At 44.3% G+C, this 14568-nt stretch overlaps 10 protein-coding genes across 10 annotated transcripts; 7 read left to right on the top strand and 3 right to left on the bottom strand.

The window, feature by feature from the left end:
* Positions 1-145: 145 nt before the first annotated feature.
* Positions 146-625, top strand: K450DRAFT_302285 (uncharacterized protein; the record flags this gene model as incomplete). The annotated part of the gene is made up of 1 exon (XM_051593769.1): positions 146-625. The coding sequence occupies one exon, from the start codon at positions 146-148 to the stop codon at positions 623-625; it is 480 nt and encodes a 159-aa protein (XP_051442053.1).
* Positions 626-1286: 661 nt separating this feature from the next.
* K450DRAFT_254127 (uncharacterized protein) lies at positions 1287-1688 on the top strand (the record flags this gene model as incomplete). Its single annotated transcript, XM_051591151.1, has 1 exon — positions 1287-1688. One exon carries the CDS (start codon positions 1287-1289, stop codon positions 1686-1688), a length of 402 nt encoding a protein of 133 aa, XP_051442054.1.
* Positions 1689-2139: 451 nt separating this feature from the next.
* K450DRAFT_254129 (uncharacterized protein) lies at positions 2140-2674 on the top strand. Its single transcript, XM_051591152.1, has one exon. The coding sequence runs from the start codon at positions 2209-2211 to the stop codon at positions 2569-2571; it is 363 nt and encodes a 120-aa protein (XP_051442055.1). The 5' UTR covers positions 2140-2208; the 3' UTR covers positions 2572-2674.
* Positions 2675-2983: 309 nt separating this feature from the next.
* K450DRAFT_254131 (uncharacterized protein) lies at positions 2984-3582 on the top strand. The gene has a single exon (XM_051591153.1). It carries the CDS (start codon positions 3128-3130, stop codon positions 3320-3322), a length of 195 nt encoding a protein of 64 aa, XP_051442056.1. The 5' UTR covers positions 2984-3127; the 3' UTR covers positions 3323-3582.
* A 366-nt stretch (positions 3583-3948) lies between these two features.
* On the top strand, positions 3949-4585 carry K450DRAFT_254133 (uncharacterized protein). Its single transcript, XM_051591154.1, has one exon. It carries the CDS (start codon positions 4035-4037, stop codon positions 4410-4412), a length of 378 nt encoding a protein of 125 aa, XP_051442057.1. The 5' UTR covers positions 3949-4034; the 3' UTR covers positions 4413-4585.
* K450DRAFT_254134 (uncharacterized protein) lies at positions 4432-5785 on the bottom strand. The gene is made up of 2 exons (XM_051591155.1): positions 4788-5785; positions 4432-4720 (listed from the first exon to the last, which is right to left on the bottom strand). Exons 1-2 carry the CDS (start codon positions 5743-5745, stop codon positions 4452-4454), a joined length of 1227 nt encoding a protein of 408 aa, XP_051442058.1. The 5' UTR covers positions 5746-5785; the 3' UTR covers positions 4432-4451.
* Positions 5786-7976: 2191 nt separating this feature from the next.
* On the top strand, positions 7977-9423 carry K450DRAFT_254141 (uncharacterized protein). The gene is made up of 2 exons (XM_051591156.1): positions 7977-8100; positions 8197-9423. The coding sequence occupies exons 1-2, from the start codon at positions 8004-8006 to the stop codon at positions 9138-9140; spliced, it is 1041 nt and encodes a 346-aa protein (XP_051442059.1). The 5' UTR covers positions 7977-8003; the 3' UTR covers positions 9141-9423.
* On the bottom strand, positions 9414-10880 carry K450DRAFT_254144 (uncharacterized protein). Its single transcript, XM_051591157.1, has 5 exons — positions 10723-10880; positions 10344-10667; positions 10028-10278; positions 9779-9961; positions 9414-9714 (listed from the first exon to the last, which is right to left on the bottom strand). The coding sequence occupies exons 1-5, from the start codon at positions 10793-10795 to the stop codon at positions 9688-9690; spliced, it is 858 nt and encodes a 285-aa protein (XP_051442060.1). The 5' UTR covers positions 10796-10880; the 3' UTR covers positions 9414-9687.
* Positions 10719-13855, top strand: K450DRAFT_254153 (uncharacterized protein). Its single transcript, XM_051591158.1, has 9 exons — positions 10719-11260; positions 11352-11482; positions 11546-11642; positions 11707-11742; positions 11818-12901; positions 12967-13090; positions 13156-13224; positions 13290-13439; positions 13515-13855. The coding sequence occupies exons 1-9, from the start codon at positions 10984-10986 to the stop codon at positions 13725-13727; spliced, it is 2181 nt and encodes a 726-aa protein (XP_051442061.1). The 5' UTR covers positions 10719-10983; the 3' UTR covers positions 13728-13855.
* Positions 13856-13981: 126 nt separating this feature from the next.
* Positions 13982-14568, bottom strand: K450DRAFT_254052 (uncharacterized protein; the record flags this gene model as incomplete). Its single annotated transcript, XM_051591141.1, has 1 exon — positions 13982-14568. Exon 1 carries the CDS (start codon positions 14551-14553, stop codon positions 13984-13986), a length of 570 nt encoding a protein of 189 aa, XP_051442062.1. The 5' UTR covers positions 14554-14568.

Genomic DNA, 14568 nt, shown 5'->3' on the forward strand with positions numbered 1-14568 from the left:
GGCGTGTGACGATACCTATTTCTCTGCTTCAATGAGGCGGAGTTCCCTGTACTACTTTATTTTTCGTTCACTTGTATAAAAGTTTGCTACCACCGAGAAATCTGTCTACTCACGTTATAGACACTTTCATCCACCTTAAGCACTTATGCACTTGTACAAAATCTTACTGCTGACTGACCAGCAGTTGAATCGTGGTTCTAGTTCAATCGATAATACGGAAACCATCGACCGTGAGTATGCGACACTTGCAGAAGAGGTTAAGACCAAGTACAATGCAGTTGTTGAAGAGATGTTTAAACACAAGTATTCCAACGCGACACAAAATCATGGCAAGGACGCTGAAGCGGTGACACTCGACATTGTGAAAATTGTCGATAAGAATTCAAATCCTCAACCGAGTTCTGTTTCTGGATCCCCGTCACCTTCTCACCTTATCATAGTCTTGCTAATTCTTTTGTTTGCATTTTGGTCGGTACGAATCTCGCTTCAGCAAGATCTTTCCGGTATAAAATCCAGTTTAGAGGAACTCATTATCTTGTCATTGCTCTTTCTATTCTTATCAACGATATGGTTGGTAGCGATTGGCATCGTCTGGCTAATAGTTACTGCTGCGTTGTGCTCCTAGGACGATGCTTCATGTCTAGTAGTTTTCTGTTTGTGTATACTGCTTAGTTCCAGCATGCATTTAGATAATGCGTTGTTGCATCATGCTCATGACTTTCTCTAAAGCTTGTGCACGCGGCCAAATACACTGTTGTATAATAAAATCTCGCCTAGTTTTGGTTCTAACGGACGCGGTAAGAAGAATGTCCTGTTATATGTACCATGCAATATTTGTCCTGCATGATTTTTTCTGCCATTCATTTGATGTAAAATCCTTCTTCCAACATATAAGCGATACGCTCTGTTTTCCAACAACAATCTCTGACTTCATGCGATCACGGTTAGGTACCATGGACCCTGGTCAATGCGTCCCCTTGGGACTGAAGCATTGGTTACTGCAGGTCATGGAGCATTCTACTGCAGCCTTTTTTATTACTTTGGCTTTCTGCCACTGTCGCTTTTTTTTGTTAGAAAAAACTTGCACAGAAAAATAACTGTCTGGTGCTATCGTCGTCTCTCCAGGTGATACTGTTCACTTTAAGTTTTGTATTCACTTGTGCCACCTTCCTTTTGATCCAAGAAACCCCGGGCTGAGCCACCTCCACAACCTCTTTCCATTTGGCGAGAGATTATATATTACAACTTTTCTCCAACTCCTTCTAATTTCTTCTCATCACAAACAAATGATGTTTAGGATTCTAAATGCGACAGACAAGTTGTGGACCTCACTTGACTCCTCGCGAGACCAAATCTATAAAAATGAAATTGCAATAGCCTACAGTGAACTTACCGAAGAAGATAAAAAGAAATACGACGCGCTGGTGGAAGGGGTTTTCAAAGACAAGTTTCTAAATCCAGAAAGGTTTAAATTGGAGCAAGCAAGAAGTGAATATCGATGCCCTGCTTGCCAAAATGACGCTCATGAGCAGATTGTAGTCAGCAAATCTGCTTGGGCTGAAAGCCTTGTCAGGATAGTGTTTCTGCTTTTATCGTTCTATACCGCACACACCTTTTCACAGGGGTTGATTTTACCACTTTTTGTCATACTGTACGGCTTACTGTTTATCTGTAGTCCGTTATTGTAGATACCAGTGTTCTGCAGTTACTCTTATAAAACAAAATTGATACCATTTGAGTTTCATGTTCGTGAGTGCCATTTGAATCTTTGCAGCGAGTGTTTTCTTAAAGCGTAACTTTCCAGTCGAGTTGAAGAGTACGACCATGGCATAGAGAGCGATGCCTGGCGTTCCTTCCATTCTCTCGTTTCTATATTATGACTTAGGTGGTTCAGTGCATATTCTTTACTGCCACAGAATTAGCCACAACATGGCACCAATTCAGCTCTCTTCAGAGTCAATGTTACTTATCCATCATTTTTAACAACCTCATAGTCATCAAGAAAGCTCGCATAATGAAGAGGCTCTATCGTTGCCACCAAGGTCATACCGTCCATTTTAGGTTCATGTTCATTCGTACCACCATTCTGCTTACTTGTTTTGAGCCCGGCTCAGCCGATTTCTCGACCTTCTGTTGCCGCTTGACGCGAAACCTTTTTTCAAGCTTTCGCTTTCTCACCATTACTGTTCTCAAGAGAACTCTCTAACAATGCATAAGATACTGCATTACACTGACTTACAATGGTCCAATCCAAAGCAGGATCATACAGGAACAATTGAAAGAATGTACAAGGAACTAACTGACGATGATAAGAAAAAATACGATGCGCTGGTCGAAGGTGCTTTCAAGGAAAAGTATTGGAATCCAGAAAGGTACAAAGTCGAGCAAACAAGACTAGAATCCCGACAACATGCTTGCCATGCATGTCAGAGTGACGCTCATGGGCAGACTGCTGGCAGTCAATTTAGTTTTGTCAACAGCTTTTGCAACGTATTTATTTTCATAGGATTGGTGAATATGTTGTACGAGTTCTCAAAATGGGATGTCATCCAAAAATTTGTTAGTAAATAATGTTACTACCATCCCCATAGTGGGTACTGTAATCAGCAGTAAATTACATATCACTTATAAAACCATTGGGAATTCATGCCAGTCAGTTAACGATATACCGTCGACTCTCAATATCTATAATGTTTTTTCAAATGTAACCTTCTAGTCAAGCTGGTGATTAAGCCATGACATGCAGAGTGATATCATGACTTCGTTGTAACTTTGTTTCCAATGTGAATTCGGATATAGGCGCCAATGCATCGGTTTTTCAGCCACACAGTTAGCCACAGCAAGCCAATTGGGTATTTTTCTGCAGCCTTGGTAGCGACGTTATACTTCCATCATTGTCTTATATCACGAGATCATCGCGAACTGTCTGTAATAATGCGGAGCCGCTATCGCTGCAACCAAGGTCCTACCGCTTCGCTTTTAAGTTTCGTGTTCATTCGTGCCACCTTCCTGCTTACCCATATAAGCCGGTCTCAGCCACTTTTCGTCCCTTCCACTGCCATTTGACGCTAAACCTTTTGAGTTTTCACTCTTTCACCAGTACTATTCTCAAAAGATCCGTCTACCAATGTACAAGATACTGCTTCATACTGACTTGCAGTGGTCCGCACCAAACGGGACCGGGAATCAAATAGGACAAATTGAAAGGTCGTACAAGGAACTATCTGACGATGATAAGAAAAAATACGATGCGCTGGTCGAAGCTGCTTTCAAAGAAAAATATCTGAATCCAAAAAGTACAAAGTCGAGCAAGCAGGACTAGGATCCCAACAACATGCTTGCCATGCATGTCAGAGTGATGCTCATGGGCTGGCAGCCAATTAAGTTTTGCCAACAGCATTCCAACTTATTTACTTTCACACTAGTCGCGAATATCATGTACAGGCTCTCAAAATAGAATGTCTTCTACGAATTTTTAGGAATCAATGTTCTACCATCCCCATAGAGGGGTATTGTAATCAGCAGTAAATTATATATCACTTATAAAGTCATTTGGAGCTCATGCCCGTCCGCAACAATATACTATCGACTCTCAATATCTGTAATTTCTTCCAAATATAACCCTCCAGTCGAGCTGATGATGAAGCCATGACATGTAGAGTGATATCACGGCTTCGTTGTAGCCTTGTTTCCAATATGAATTCGGATATTGGCGCCAATGCATCGGTTTTTCAGCCACACAGTTAGCCACAGCAAGCCAATTGGGTATTCTTCTGCAGCCTTGGTATCGACGCTACCCTCCATCACTATCTTATATCACGGGATCATCGCGAACTGTCTGTAATAATGCGGAGCCGCTATCGCTGCCACCAAGGTCCTACCGCTTCGCTTTTAAGTTTCGTGCTCATTTGTGGCACCTTCCTACTTGCTCATTCAACCCCGGCTGAGCCATTTTCCAAGCCTTTTTGCCCCTTGGCGCCACACTTTCTGCTGCCGTTCCTTTTCTTTATCCTTCAAGAATAAATCACTAACTCATGTACAAGGCACTACATTGGACTGGAAAGCAGTTGGACGCGCCAAATATGGGGTACGTCCCCAACATCGAAGCCGCATATAACGAACTCTCGGATGATGATAAGAAAAAATTCGATGCACTCTACGAAGAGCTTTTCAGAGCTAGATTTATGAATCCTGAAAGGCTCAAAGCCGAGCAATGTGGTCAGAATGGTGCTAAAGGCACGGCCACTATCCGTCGCCACACCGCGGAATTCCATTGGAGTGAGAACATTATCAAAATAACATTCATTGTATTAGCATTTTATTCAGCGCACACCATTGCAAAAGGAGATGGTATATACTTTCTGTTTACTCTTTATTTTTTGCTATACACGTTTGGCAAGGTATTTGAGTAGATTAACACTAATGTACAAAGGGGGTTTAAATAAAAGATTTCATTTGGAGTTCATGCCAGTCAACCACAGGATGCCATTGACTCCTTTCATCATATATTTTCCAAAGGTAAACTTCCATCCGATCTGATGATTACGCCACGACATGATGAGTGATTCCTTGACTTCTTTCGATCCTCGTTTCCACATTATGTCTTCGTATTTCGCTATCGCCGCTGGCCAATCCGCATCATCTGTGGTTAAAGCCTTTGCGAGATCGATAGAATCTTTCAATGATGTGTTTGCGCCCATGCCCTTGTTGGTAGTCATAGCTAAGAACCAAAAGACACCATTGAGTACGACTGGTGCATCATCTTTCAACACCTTCCGTTAACTTACCATGTGCTGCATCACCTAATAGCGTCAATCGCTTGTGGGCAACCTTAGACAGCGGGTTCTCGGCTTGATAATTGGTGGTGCGAGTCTTGTAAAAGCCATCAAATATGACATTACTCTCTTCGACTCGTTCGGCAATTAAAAGCACTTCTGGATGAAAGTCTTTTCTCACGATCTCCTTTACGAATTGAAGACTTTCTGCCTTTCCCTCGGGAAGAGGTTCTGTAATGATGTTTTCTGGGAAAGAGATCCCAAAGAACAAATCTGGCTTTCCGCTGGGAGGATGACAGAGGCCGATCAGAACACTGTAACCTGATGGAGACGAGGTGCGGATCATGGAATACTTGAGGAACTTGTTCAGCGTGGGCATTTCCTCGGGCGAGAAGCCCTTCATAAGTGCTCCAAACGAAATGATCCCGGTGGGTTCGTATTTGATGGAAGGAGTGAACTGGGCGCGCACTTTGGACCAACATCCATCGGCACCGACCATGAAATCAGCGTCCACAGTTGATCCGTCTTCAAAGAATATTTTGATCTTGTCATCGGTCTCTTCGTATTTTATGAATTTTTTGTGATAGACAATATTCACGCCCTCCACCAGTCCATTCCTCAAATCCGTACGATCAATAATACCGGTGGCGAGTTTGCTTGGTTTCTCACCCGGCTTCACCGGCCCACCGATTCGGAGCATCTCTGACAGATGTTCATCTAGGACTGTGAATCCAGTGACGGTGTTGCGGGCAAAGATCTCGTCAATGCCACCAATCTTGGCTTCCTTGAGAGATTCAAGTCCCCATGTGTTGATGCCAATATGAAAGCCCTGGGGTCGAGAACTTGGTGACTCGCTTCTTTCATAGACGGTGACTTGCAGCGAGGACTTGTACACTTTGATGGCTTGAGCCAGGTTCAGACCACCAATACCGCCTCCAATGATGGCAATAGTTTGTAAAGGCTGGACCATATGACAGTATTAGAAAAGGATAAATCAAACTTCTTTGATCTGCCAAAGCTTACATCTATCCGAATTTTATAATTTCCCATTTTCGGTAAGAAAAATTGCACCCTTGCGAAAATTTTTGACTCAAAACTGTCGAAAGCGTATTCCGAGCTTGGCAAGCCCGCCAAGACCATCAGAAGCCGAACTTCCTTTGACTCATCTTGTGAAAAAAACTCAATTGGCGCGTTACAGCTAGGATAACATTCTGGAAGACTCTGGTTGCTGTTAGGGTAATTTTGTACGTGAACACAATAAGATATATTGGTGGTATTTGGACCTTGAGCGCGAAACCATGGTTGCGACAAATGGGAAATCCAGTGTTGAAAGGAGGTAACTGTAGTATAATCACATATTTGATGAAGAATGTTAACTTCCATGAACCATTATCACTTTCTTTAAAGATTAAAGTATGCAGGTTAATGATATATGGTGTCATCAAGCTCATGAGTGAAAAATTTCAGGGCAGCTGTACCTGGGATTCCTGAGGTCAGGCCATAAGTAAAATTGTGTGTTGGGCGTGAGCCCACACCTACAACCTGGTATTTGCCCTCACAGCACATCAGTCCCCACCCAAATGCTTCAGTCATTGTCTTTGTGTTAAGAAGGTCATGCATTCACCATTGAACATTGTCGGCATTGCGCGGCTAGTGGCTAATGATCCTTTCCAATGGCGTTAGCTATGCCACCGCTTTACACCGCATTTATATTCCAAGGCTTGCTTTGGCTTATCATAATAAATTGAAAAATATCAAAAGTCGAGAGAAGCAAAATTTAGGGTACCCAGCTCCCACCGAAACAGCGCGCCGGTAATACCTTGCCGACGACTTCCATGAAAAGAAATGCAAGATGAAAAAGTCACACCAAATACCCGCATATGTTCATGCAGCTACTTTGAAGATCGTCAAACAAGGTTTGTATCTCTTCAAATTAAAGGCCACTTGCTGCGGCATCGTCAAATTTGATGTATCACCGAAAATCTGGACCATGGAGTGATGAGTGTTTTGCGTCTAGTAGCCCTTCCATAAATTTTCAATTGCGTGTCTAGAAACCAACTCATAAAAAAAAAAGTGGCCTCATTAACCGGTGTGACAGCGGCGACCAGTTTTTAGATACACCTTCCGAATTAGATAATTCAAATCATTCGCTCACATATTAAGCAGTGATGAAGATTAGCTCTCGTTGAGACGTCCATTTACGATGCAAGCGTTAGGAGTGCCTTCTTGTGGATGGAAGAAGGTTTTCCCAAAAGTATCTGGGTAGTATTGGAAAATGAATCACCCGGCAGCATTTTTCTGGAAAATCCATGTTGTCATTGAGATAAAGGAGAACAGTTCAATTAAGGCAAGACGCTCATCTTAATCTGCCTTTTGATGAGACCCCGCCACCGACGCAACGGCCAGTTTGGCTCATCTCTTCATTATGACAATAGTGTACCTTACAAAGTTTAAAATGCTTGACATTAATTAAGCAAAGCAATCCACTCAAATTAGAAATAGACAAACGTGCCATGGTAGAAGAGTCTCTTCTGAGATGTGTATTTCGCGCCGTTGTGGTCAGTTCCCTTACGGAGGCGAAGTTGCCTTGCGCGGTGCAAAACAGTGTGCACTGGCCATACTTGACGTAAATTGAAGGGGAGCGTTTACTCCGTCCCTCCGGACTTGACGGCTACTTTTTAGACAACTGGCTCAGCAAATGAGTGTGGCACCTGGAAGCATCTAATCTTTAGGATATCTCATGACGGTGGTCTGTTAGATGAAATCAGTTCATGTGACGCTACCTCCTGGCAATCTGAAAACATACCATATTTGACTCGTGGTGTATCGATGGCAAGACTTGAGCCATTCAATGGAGGGTTGTTCCAACCGTCAATATCAAACTTTTGATGTTCAGGCACTCTCTCTCAACGCGAGCGATCGCCCACGTGGCACTCCGAATGATGGAACAAGTGGCCGGATCACCCAGCGAAAGACTGACTGCGGTCAAGTTACCGCAGCCAAGCCTTTACTATTCGCCAAGTTTGCCAACCCTTGGCGTTACACACAGCCTTCTCGAAGCAGTCATTTGCAACAATCATCATAACATGCTTCACTGTTATTACTTCAGCTGCGGCACATGCATTGGCTCGCCCCCCGCCTTTTTTTTTTTTTTTATATAAAATAATATCGTCACTTGAGAAAGATATTTCCCCTCAATCTCTCTTTTCTTACTTCTTTACATTGTAAATGAATTCTCCTGTCAAGCTCTCTATAGACTTGCTTCCAGAATTTGGATGGCGCATCAATGGAGAACCTGTTTATTCACCAGGCTCCATATTCGAAGGTATTTATACCATTCTATTTTGAAAGTGTCATTGCGCCTTAGCCGATCTGTACTAACCAGATAATTTTTTTTTTTTTTTTCAATCCGCCAACTTAGGCAGCGTCAAAGTCGATACTACAACAAACATCCCACAAGCAACGATAAAAATATTATTTGTTGGTACGGAAAAACTAAGACCTGACGTTGCTGCAATATCAGGCGTTATGCTTGAACAACGTCCAATTTTTGCCGTTCGCTCCATTCTGTTCGGAAAAGAAGGACCGCAAGATATTCCAACGGGTGAACAGCAATATCATTTTGCTATTCAACTACCCATGGTCAATTACCCACCCACCTTTGTACATTCAATGTGCAGCTGCTCCTTCCGCTTGATCGCTGTGTTGGAGTCGGATAGCACGAAAAGAATGTACAGCGAGCAGTCCATTCGATACATCCCATACATCGAAACGAGCCCATTGAAGGACACTTACACTTTGACGGCTCATGGTAGCTCTATATCCGTACCAAGTCTTTCATACCTTCAATCTGACACCATTCCCATACACTATGAAAGCAAAAACAGCCCTGTTACATCGGTTACTGTCAAGTTACGGCGGAGACTGTCGTATGGCGATGACGGCGTTGAAGATCACCTAGATGAAACGTTGGCTAGCGAGGAAATCAAGTTGACGAACACAAATACGTTGAATGGCACTGTATATTTCAACCTGCCAGAATCCATCGTACCTACTATAGATTACAGTAGCTGGATGTCTATGACTTACAGCCTGGAAGTCCACATCCGGCGACAAAAGTTGATTGGCACCGCAGCTCATTTCATGGTTCCCCTCACCATCGGTACCATGGGACCTGGTATCCGCACGCCATCTGATCTTAAGCCATACAACCAATCCAAAGAAGATGAGGCTGGCCGCCGCGTGGTGCCTTGCTTCGTACAGCGCATAGAGTACGAAGACTGTTTGCCTGAATACGCCAGCTACAAGTTACCTAATTATCAAAATTCCTCCAGCTGTGAGTGGGCCGAGCCTTCTACAGCATGATACCATTGGCACTACCGTCATCCTAAGAGTTCTCAACAGCATTTTTTTTTTTTTTTCACATTCCAAAAAATCAGTCATTTTCTTGCATACACCCCGTCCTCACTTCATCTCATCCCCAAAATAAATACATACAGTATCTAAAGATAACTCTCATGCTGCAGTTTTCAAATATTTATGTAAGCCTATGAGTACACACACGCAGAAGGAGTAACCATGAGGCGCGCATCATGCATGTGGTACCATTGACTTTGCCACTCGTTTTCATTATGTCGACTTGCCATCTTTCACGCGAAAGGAGCGTCCACTACCTGGTGACATAGGCAACCAATGGATTTTCTCACCCAACAGTGGCCCAGCAATTTTTGGTAGCCCTCCAACCCCAATCTTGCAGATTTTTTTTTTGTACTCATGCACAGGCCTTTGTTTTTATTGTGTACACTCGCCAACGAAAATTACAGGGAGCCAAGGAAAAAGAAAAAAAAAAGGCCATCGTAGGGCAGATGTATTTAATATTTTTGGAATGTAGTGATATAGAAAAGCGAATAGTTTAGTTTTCCTCGCCAATCTTAGGAGCCTGTGTACAGTGTGGTCAGTAAAAAGCGGTGGGTGGTCTCCAAGCAACCCATCATGTGACTTACGAGATAGTATCTAACATAACCAAGGTTGTCCAACTTGTATTCAACGAGCAAAGGAACATCATTAGACATGCTCAACGTGACGCGCGTTGAAAGAGGGGTAGCCTTAGTAAAGTTGGCAAGGTATTTAAGAGAGAAAGTCAGGGAGACACTCTGTTGGAGCTCAATTCTGGTAGCCTCGTCCTCCTGAAGCAAAGTAATACACATGAGTCTTTATCCTGAACGACCATGACCATCACCGTGGTTACTTACATTGTCAACGTTGGCGTTCTGCTTGAGAGTAATGCTACCGTTACCGACTTCACCCTCACCAGAGAACTTGATACCGTCCTTAGTAGCATCGATCTTGACGGACTCACTGATTTGTGACAAGTCTCGGCAGATACGTTGGAACTCTGCTGAAGACATGTGAACAATAGCATCGTAGCTGGTATCGGGAATACCCAAATGTTCGCTATCGATATCCATAAGCTTCAAGTCATACTCGCAAATCTTGTCATTATCTGGTGACGAAGAGGGTTAAGAAACACGATGACCGCAGTGAAACAGGCAAGCCACGCCTACATACCTTTGCTTTCGAAAACCAAGCTGAGGGTATCACCGCCATCATCAGCCTTCAAGGTCAAGATATCATCGTTACCAGCGCACTTGAGAATCTTGTTCAAGTTGGTCAAGTTGAGACCAAGAGGCAAGTTTCTGTCGCAACGGTAGGGATCGAACCCATCTGAGCGCAATAACAATGCAACCAAAGCAACGTGTGAGTTATCCATGGCTTGCAACGCTATACCCGAGTCGTTGCAGTCAAAGTTGCATTCTGTGACCAGTTCCTTGATGGCTTCGAGAAGGGATTTCAAGAGCTTTGCTTGTTGCAGACGAGCTTCCAGCATAGTGTCTGAGGTAGAGGATTAGTGAATGCAGTGTGATGAGGTTGGGCGGAGGGAACTTACCTAATGTTGTTGTTGTTGTGAGATGGGAGTAAGGGAAAAAAAAAAAATCAGACGCGTTGGGCAACGCGTCCATTATCACCAAATTTTGTCAGTCATGAATGCGTGATGTCACTCAAATCCACTGACCTCGCGGCATTTGAAATCCCTCTCTTCCAAAAAGTCTCAAAGTAATAAAGTGATTACGGCTTCAGTTCAATTACACCAGGCATTCCACTCGTCAAGTCCCAACATCATCCCCGTTTGACCATTGGGAATATCGTCATGCTGGAGGAAGACACCTTGGCCAACTCTTTCTACTTTGACTCCGCTCCTCCCAAAACACTGCTAACTCCGTCCAACGCAATGTCAGCATCCATGTACAACTCTCACTTCGAGGACGACGATGACCCATGGGGAAGTGCCATTGCAACTGATCCTGTGGTTGATATGGCACGAAGCCTGAGTAGGCAAGCTGCTATCAATCGAACAAACCCTAGTCCTGGATTTACCGACGTTGATGATATCATGGCCACCGACACGACTGCCTCGAGTGCTTTATGTAAGTAGCATTAATGTGGATACGTGTACGTTCATGCAATACAATGCGCTCTCAAATACTAATCCCAAATCCCATGATTTTTTGACTATAGCTGGCGTTAAGCTACCTCCTATCTATGAAACCGCCTTTGCACACGCTGGTCCATCCGATGGTAAAGTGTCACTGCAGGCATTGAACCGTGTTCTATCGCTTGGTGGTACTCATCCCTACATGATTGAAAAGGTGGGTATTTGACATGCTGGGCCCACATTGTTTAATGTCATGCAGCTGACTTTCTTCCTTCAGATCACCAGCCTAGTAGTACCTGGCCATGCCTCCTATGTCACAAAATCTGAATTTAATGCAGCTCTTGCATTACTTGCACTGTCTCAGAAGAACGTTGGTAAGTGTAGCATTGTTGTATATTTTTTATTTGGTCAGACTATCGCTTACATTTCTACCATTAGATGTGTCCGTCCTTAGTTTGTCTCGACACAGACATGGTATGCATGACGGGATGGGATGAGGGGTGATGGTTGGAAACGAGCATTAACGATATGGCGTTTCTCTCAAAATAGATCTACCGCTTCCCGTACTCATAGGGGTTGAAGATCTGGAGATTAAGCAGTCGCCGTTTAATTCGAGGACTCCTCAATCTCCACAACCTGCAGCCGATGATGACGACCCTTGGAAAACGTTAGTAGCGGTCGAAGCCCATTCAAATGGTAGCTATGCTCAGGCGGTAGTAGCCGCGGCAACAGTTCCAGCAGCAGCAGCAGCACCTAAGCCTGTCGAAAAACCAGTCGAACCCTACACTAAACCAGTTGTCAAAGAAACAACACCTGTCGTCGATACCAAACCTCAACCTCCACCTCAGCCTAAACCGCAGCTTACAAAACCAATTTCTGAATCGCCCGTTAAAGAGACGCCAGTATCCCCTATTGCAGCTCCTGTTGCGTCTCCGAGAACTATATCCAGTCATCCACCACCCTCTCCATCCAACAACAAGACAGCACCATCCACCATTGCACAACGTGCATTGACACCTGAGCGACCTAGGGTCAGAGGGTCCACTGATAACTATCAGTGGTTTTTGGACAGAGACCTTATCAAAGTCAATGTTGCGCCTGAGAAGGAAGGGTTTTTATTCAAACATATCAACTATGTTGTGGAAAGTCAGCAACGATCGTCCGTGGTATTGAGACGATACAGTGACTTTTACTGGCTATTGGAAACGCTTGTCAAGCGGTATCCCTTCCGCATTCTTCCCAACCTGCCACCCAAGAAGCTCGGTGGTATGGATGCTGTGTTCTTGGACAAGCGACGCAAAGGGTTGACTCGGTTTGTCAATTTTTTAGTATGTCATCCTGTGCTTGGCAAAGACGAAGTGGTCAATAAGTTCTTATCGGAGCCGTCCGAGTTACTGGCTTGGCGACGACAACATCCCCCTTCGATTGAGGAAGAATTTGTGAGACTCAACCCGGATGTCAAGGAAATGCAAATGGAAGTACCGGCTGACTTGGATGAACGACTTGCCAAGGTTGGCAACAACCTTACTGTTTCCATAGAGCATTACAAGAACATGTGTTTTACGGTTGAACGAATGATTAAGCGAACTGAAGCTCAAGTGGTGGATTATGTTCGATATGGCTCATCCATAAGGTATGTGTGAGGAAAGAGGACGGGGGTCACATTGAATCGTCTCACTGACTGGACTATTTCTTTAGATCCTTGGTCGAGATCACGCAAGCATGCTATCAGCCAGATTGCGAACAATGTTCTCAAGTTGCTCAAGGATGCGAAGCGGTTTCCGCTCATGTTATGAAAGCCAGTACGATTTTGGAAGACAAGGCAAGTGGCGGGATAGTTTAGAAAATATTCTCTCGCTGGATAATAACCTATTGTCCCACGTTTAGTCTGTTGCAGCTACCAACGGAATTCTAGAAAACTTGAAGCGTCATCGTGACCTTTTAGTATCATTCAAGGTAGGTTCTGAAGAGGTGTTTCTGCGGTGGGATGGGATGAATACTCACGGGTGGTGCGATTGTAGGAGCTGCTGGATCGAAAGGAGAGGTTGGCCGTCAACCAGATTGACGCTCTGAACAAGCGGATAAGCACAAACCAGACCAAGGTAAATCAACATAGAGGTGTGCCTGGTCTAGAGAATGAAGTCGAGCGGCTTGACCAATCGCTGAAATCGGTAAGTCAATGGTTCAGTTTTTCATCCAAGGCCACAGTGTTCAAAGGTGCTTATGATGGGTGTGTCTTACCACAGGATCGCACCGAACTCGAACTACAAACCCGCCGCCAGATATACATTCAATACTGCATGTACAAGGAGCTAAAGTATCTCCACAAACAACAAGGATTCGTGTCGGTCATGTACCAAAGCTTTGTGAATGACCAAGTCAAATTCTCACAACTTAGCTTGAGCAATTGGAAGAACCTTGAAGATCCCGTGTACCAGATGCCGGCCGAACTGCAATGATCCCCCCACCCACCCCTGGTTTAAGTAAACATGCCGCCAGCTATATACCTTCTAAGTCAATGAACCGCCAAAGTAATATCCCCTCTATGATTTTGATTTGGCTTTATATATTGTAAGAGAACAGAGAAAAAAAAAACAAGATTCGTTTGCCCTTTATAAGTTTTTTGCTTGCTATGGCGTCAATCTATTTTCACGATTGCAGCAGTTTAGGAGGGGGTAGATTTTTCTTCAAGGAAGGGTGGTTTGGTTTGGGATTTTACATGAAAGACTTGACATGAGAATCGCAGACCTCACGGAGCTTGGTCTCGAGTTCCTTGGAAAGGACACCCTTGGAGCGGATCTCCTCAAGGACATCGCTGTGGTTGGCCTTGACGTATTGGATGAAATCCTTTTCCCAGTCGACGATCTTGTTGACGGGGAGCTTGTCAAGGAAACCGTTGACACCAGCGAAGACAATAGGGACTTGAGTCTCAATGGAAAGAGGAGTGTACTGGGGTTGCTTGAGAAGTTCGGTAAGACGAGCACCACGGTTCAACAAGAACTGGGTGGAGGCATCCAAATCGGAACCGAATTGAGCGAAAGCAGCGACTTCACGGTATTGGGCAAGGAAAAGCTTGAGGGAACCAGCAACCTGCTTCATGGCCTTGGTCTGGGCAGCGGAACCGACACGGGAGACGGAAAGACCGACGTTAATGGCGGGACGGATACCCTTGAAGAAAAGTTCAGCTTCCAAGAAAATCTGACCGTCAGTGATGGAAATGACGTTAGTGGGAATGTAAGCAGAGACATCACCACCCTGGGTCTCAATGATGGGAAGGGCAGTCATGGAACCGTAACCGAA

This window comes from Umbelopsis ramanniana (assembly GCF_025399195.1).
Source record: "Umbelopsis ramanniana AG unplaced genomic scaffold K450scaffold_55, whole genome shotgun sequence".
In the NCBI taxonomy this organism is placed as follows: Eukaryota; Fungi; Mucoromycota; class Umbelopsidomycetes; order Umbelopsidales; family Umbelopsidaceae; genus Umbelopsis; species Umbelopsis ramanniana.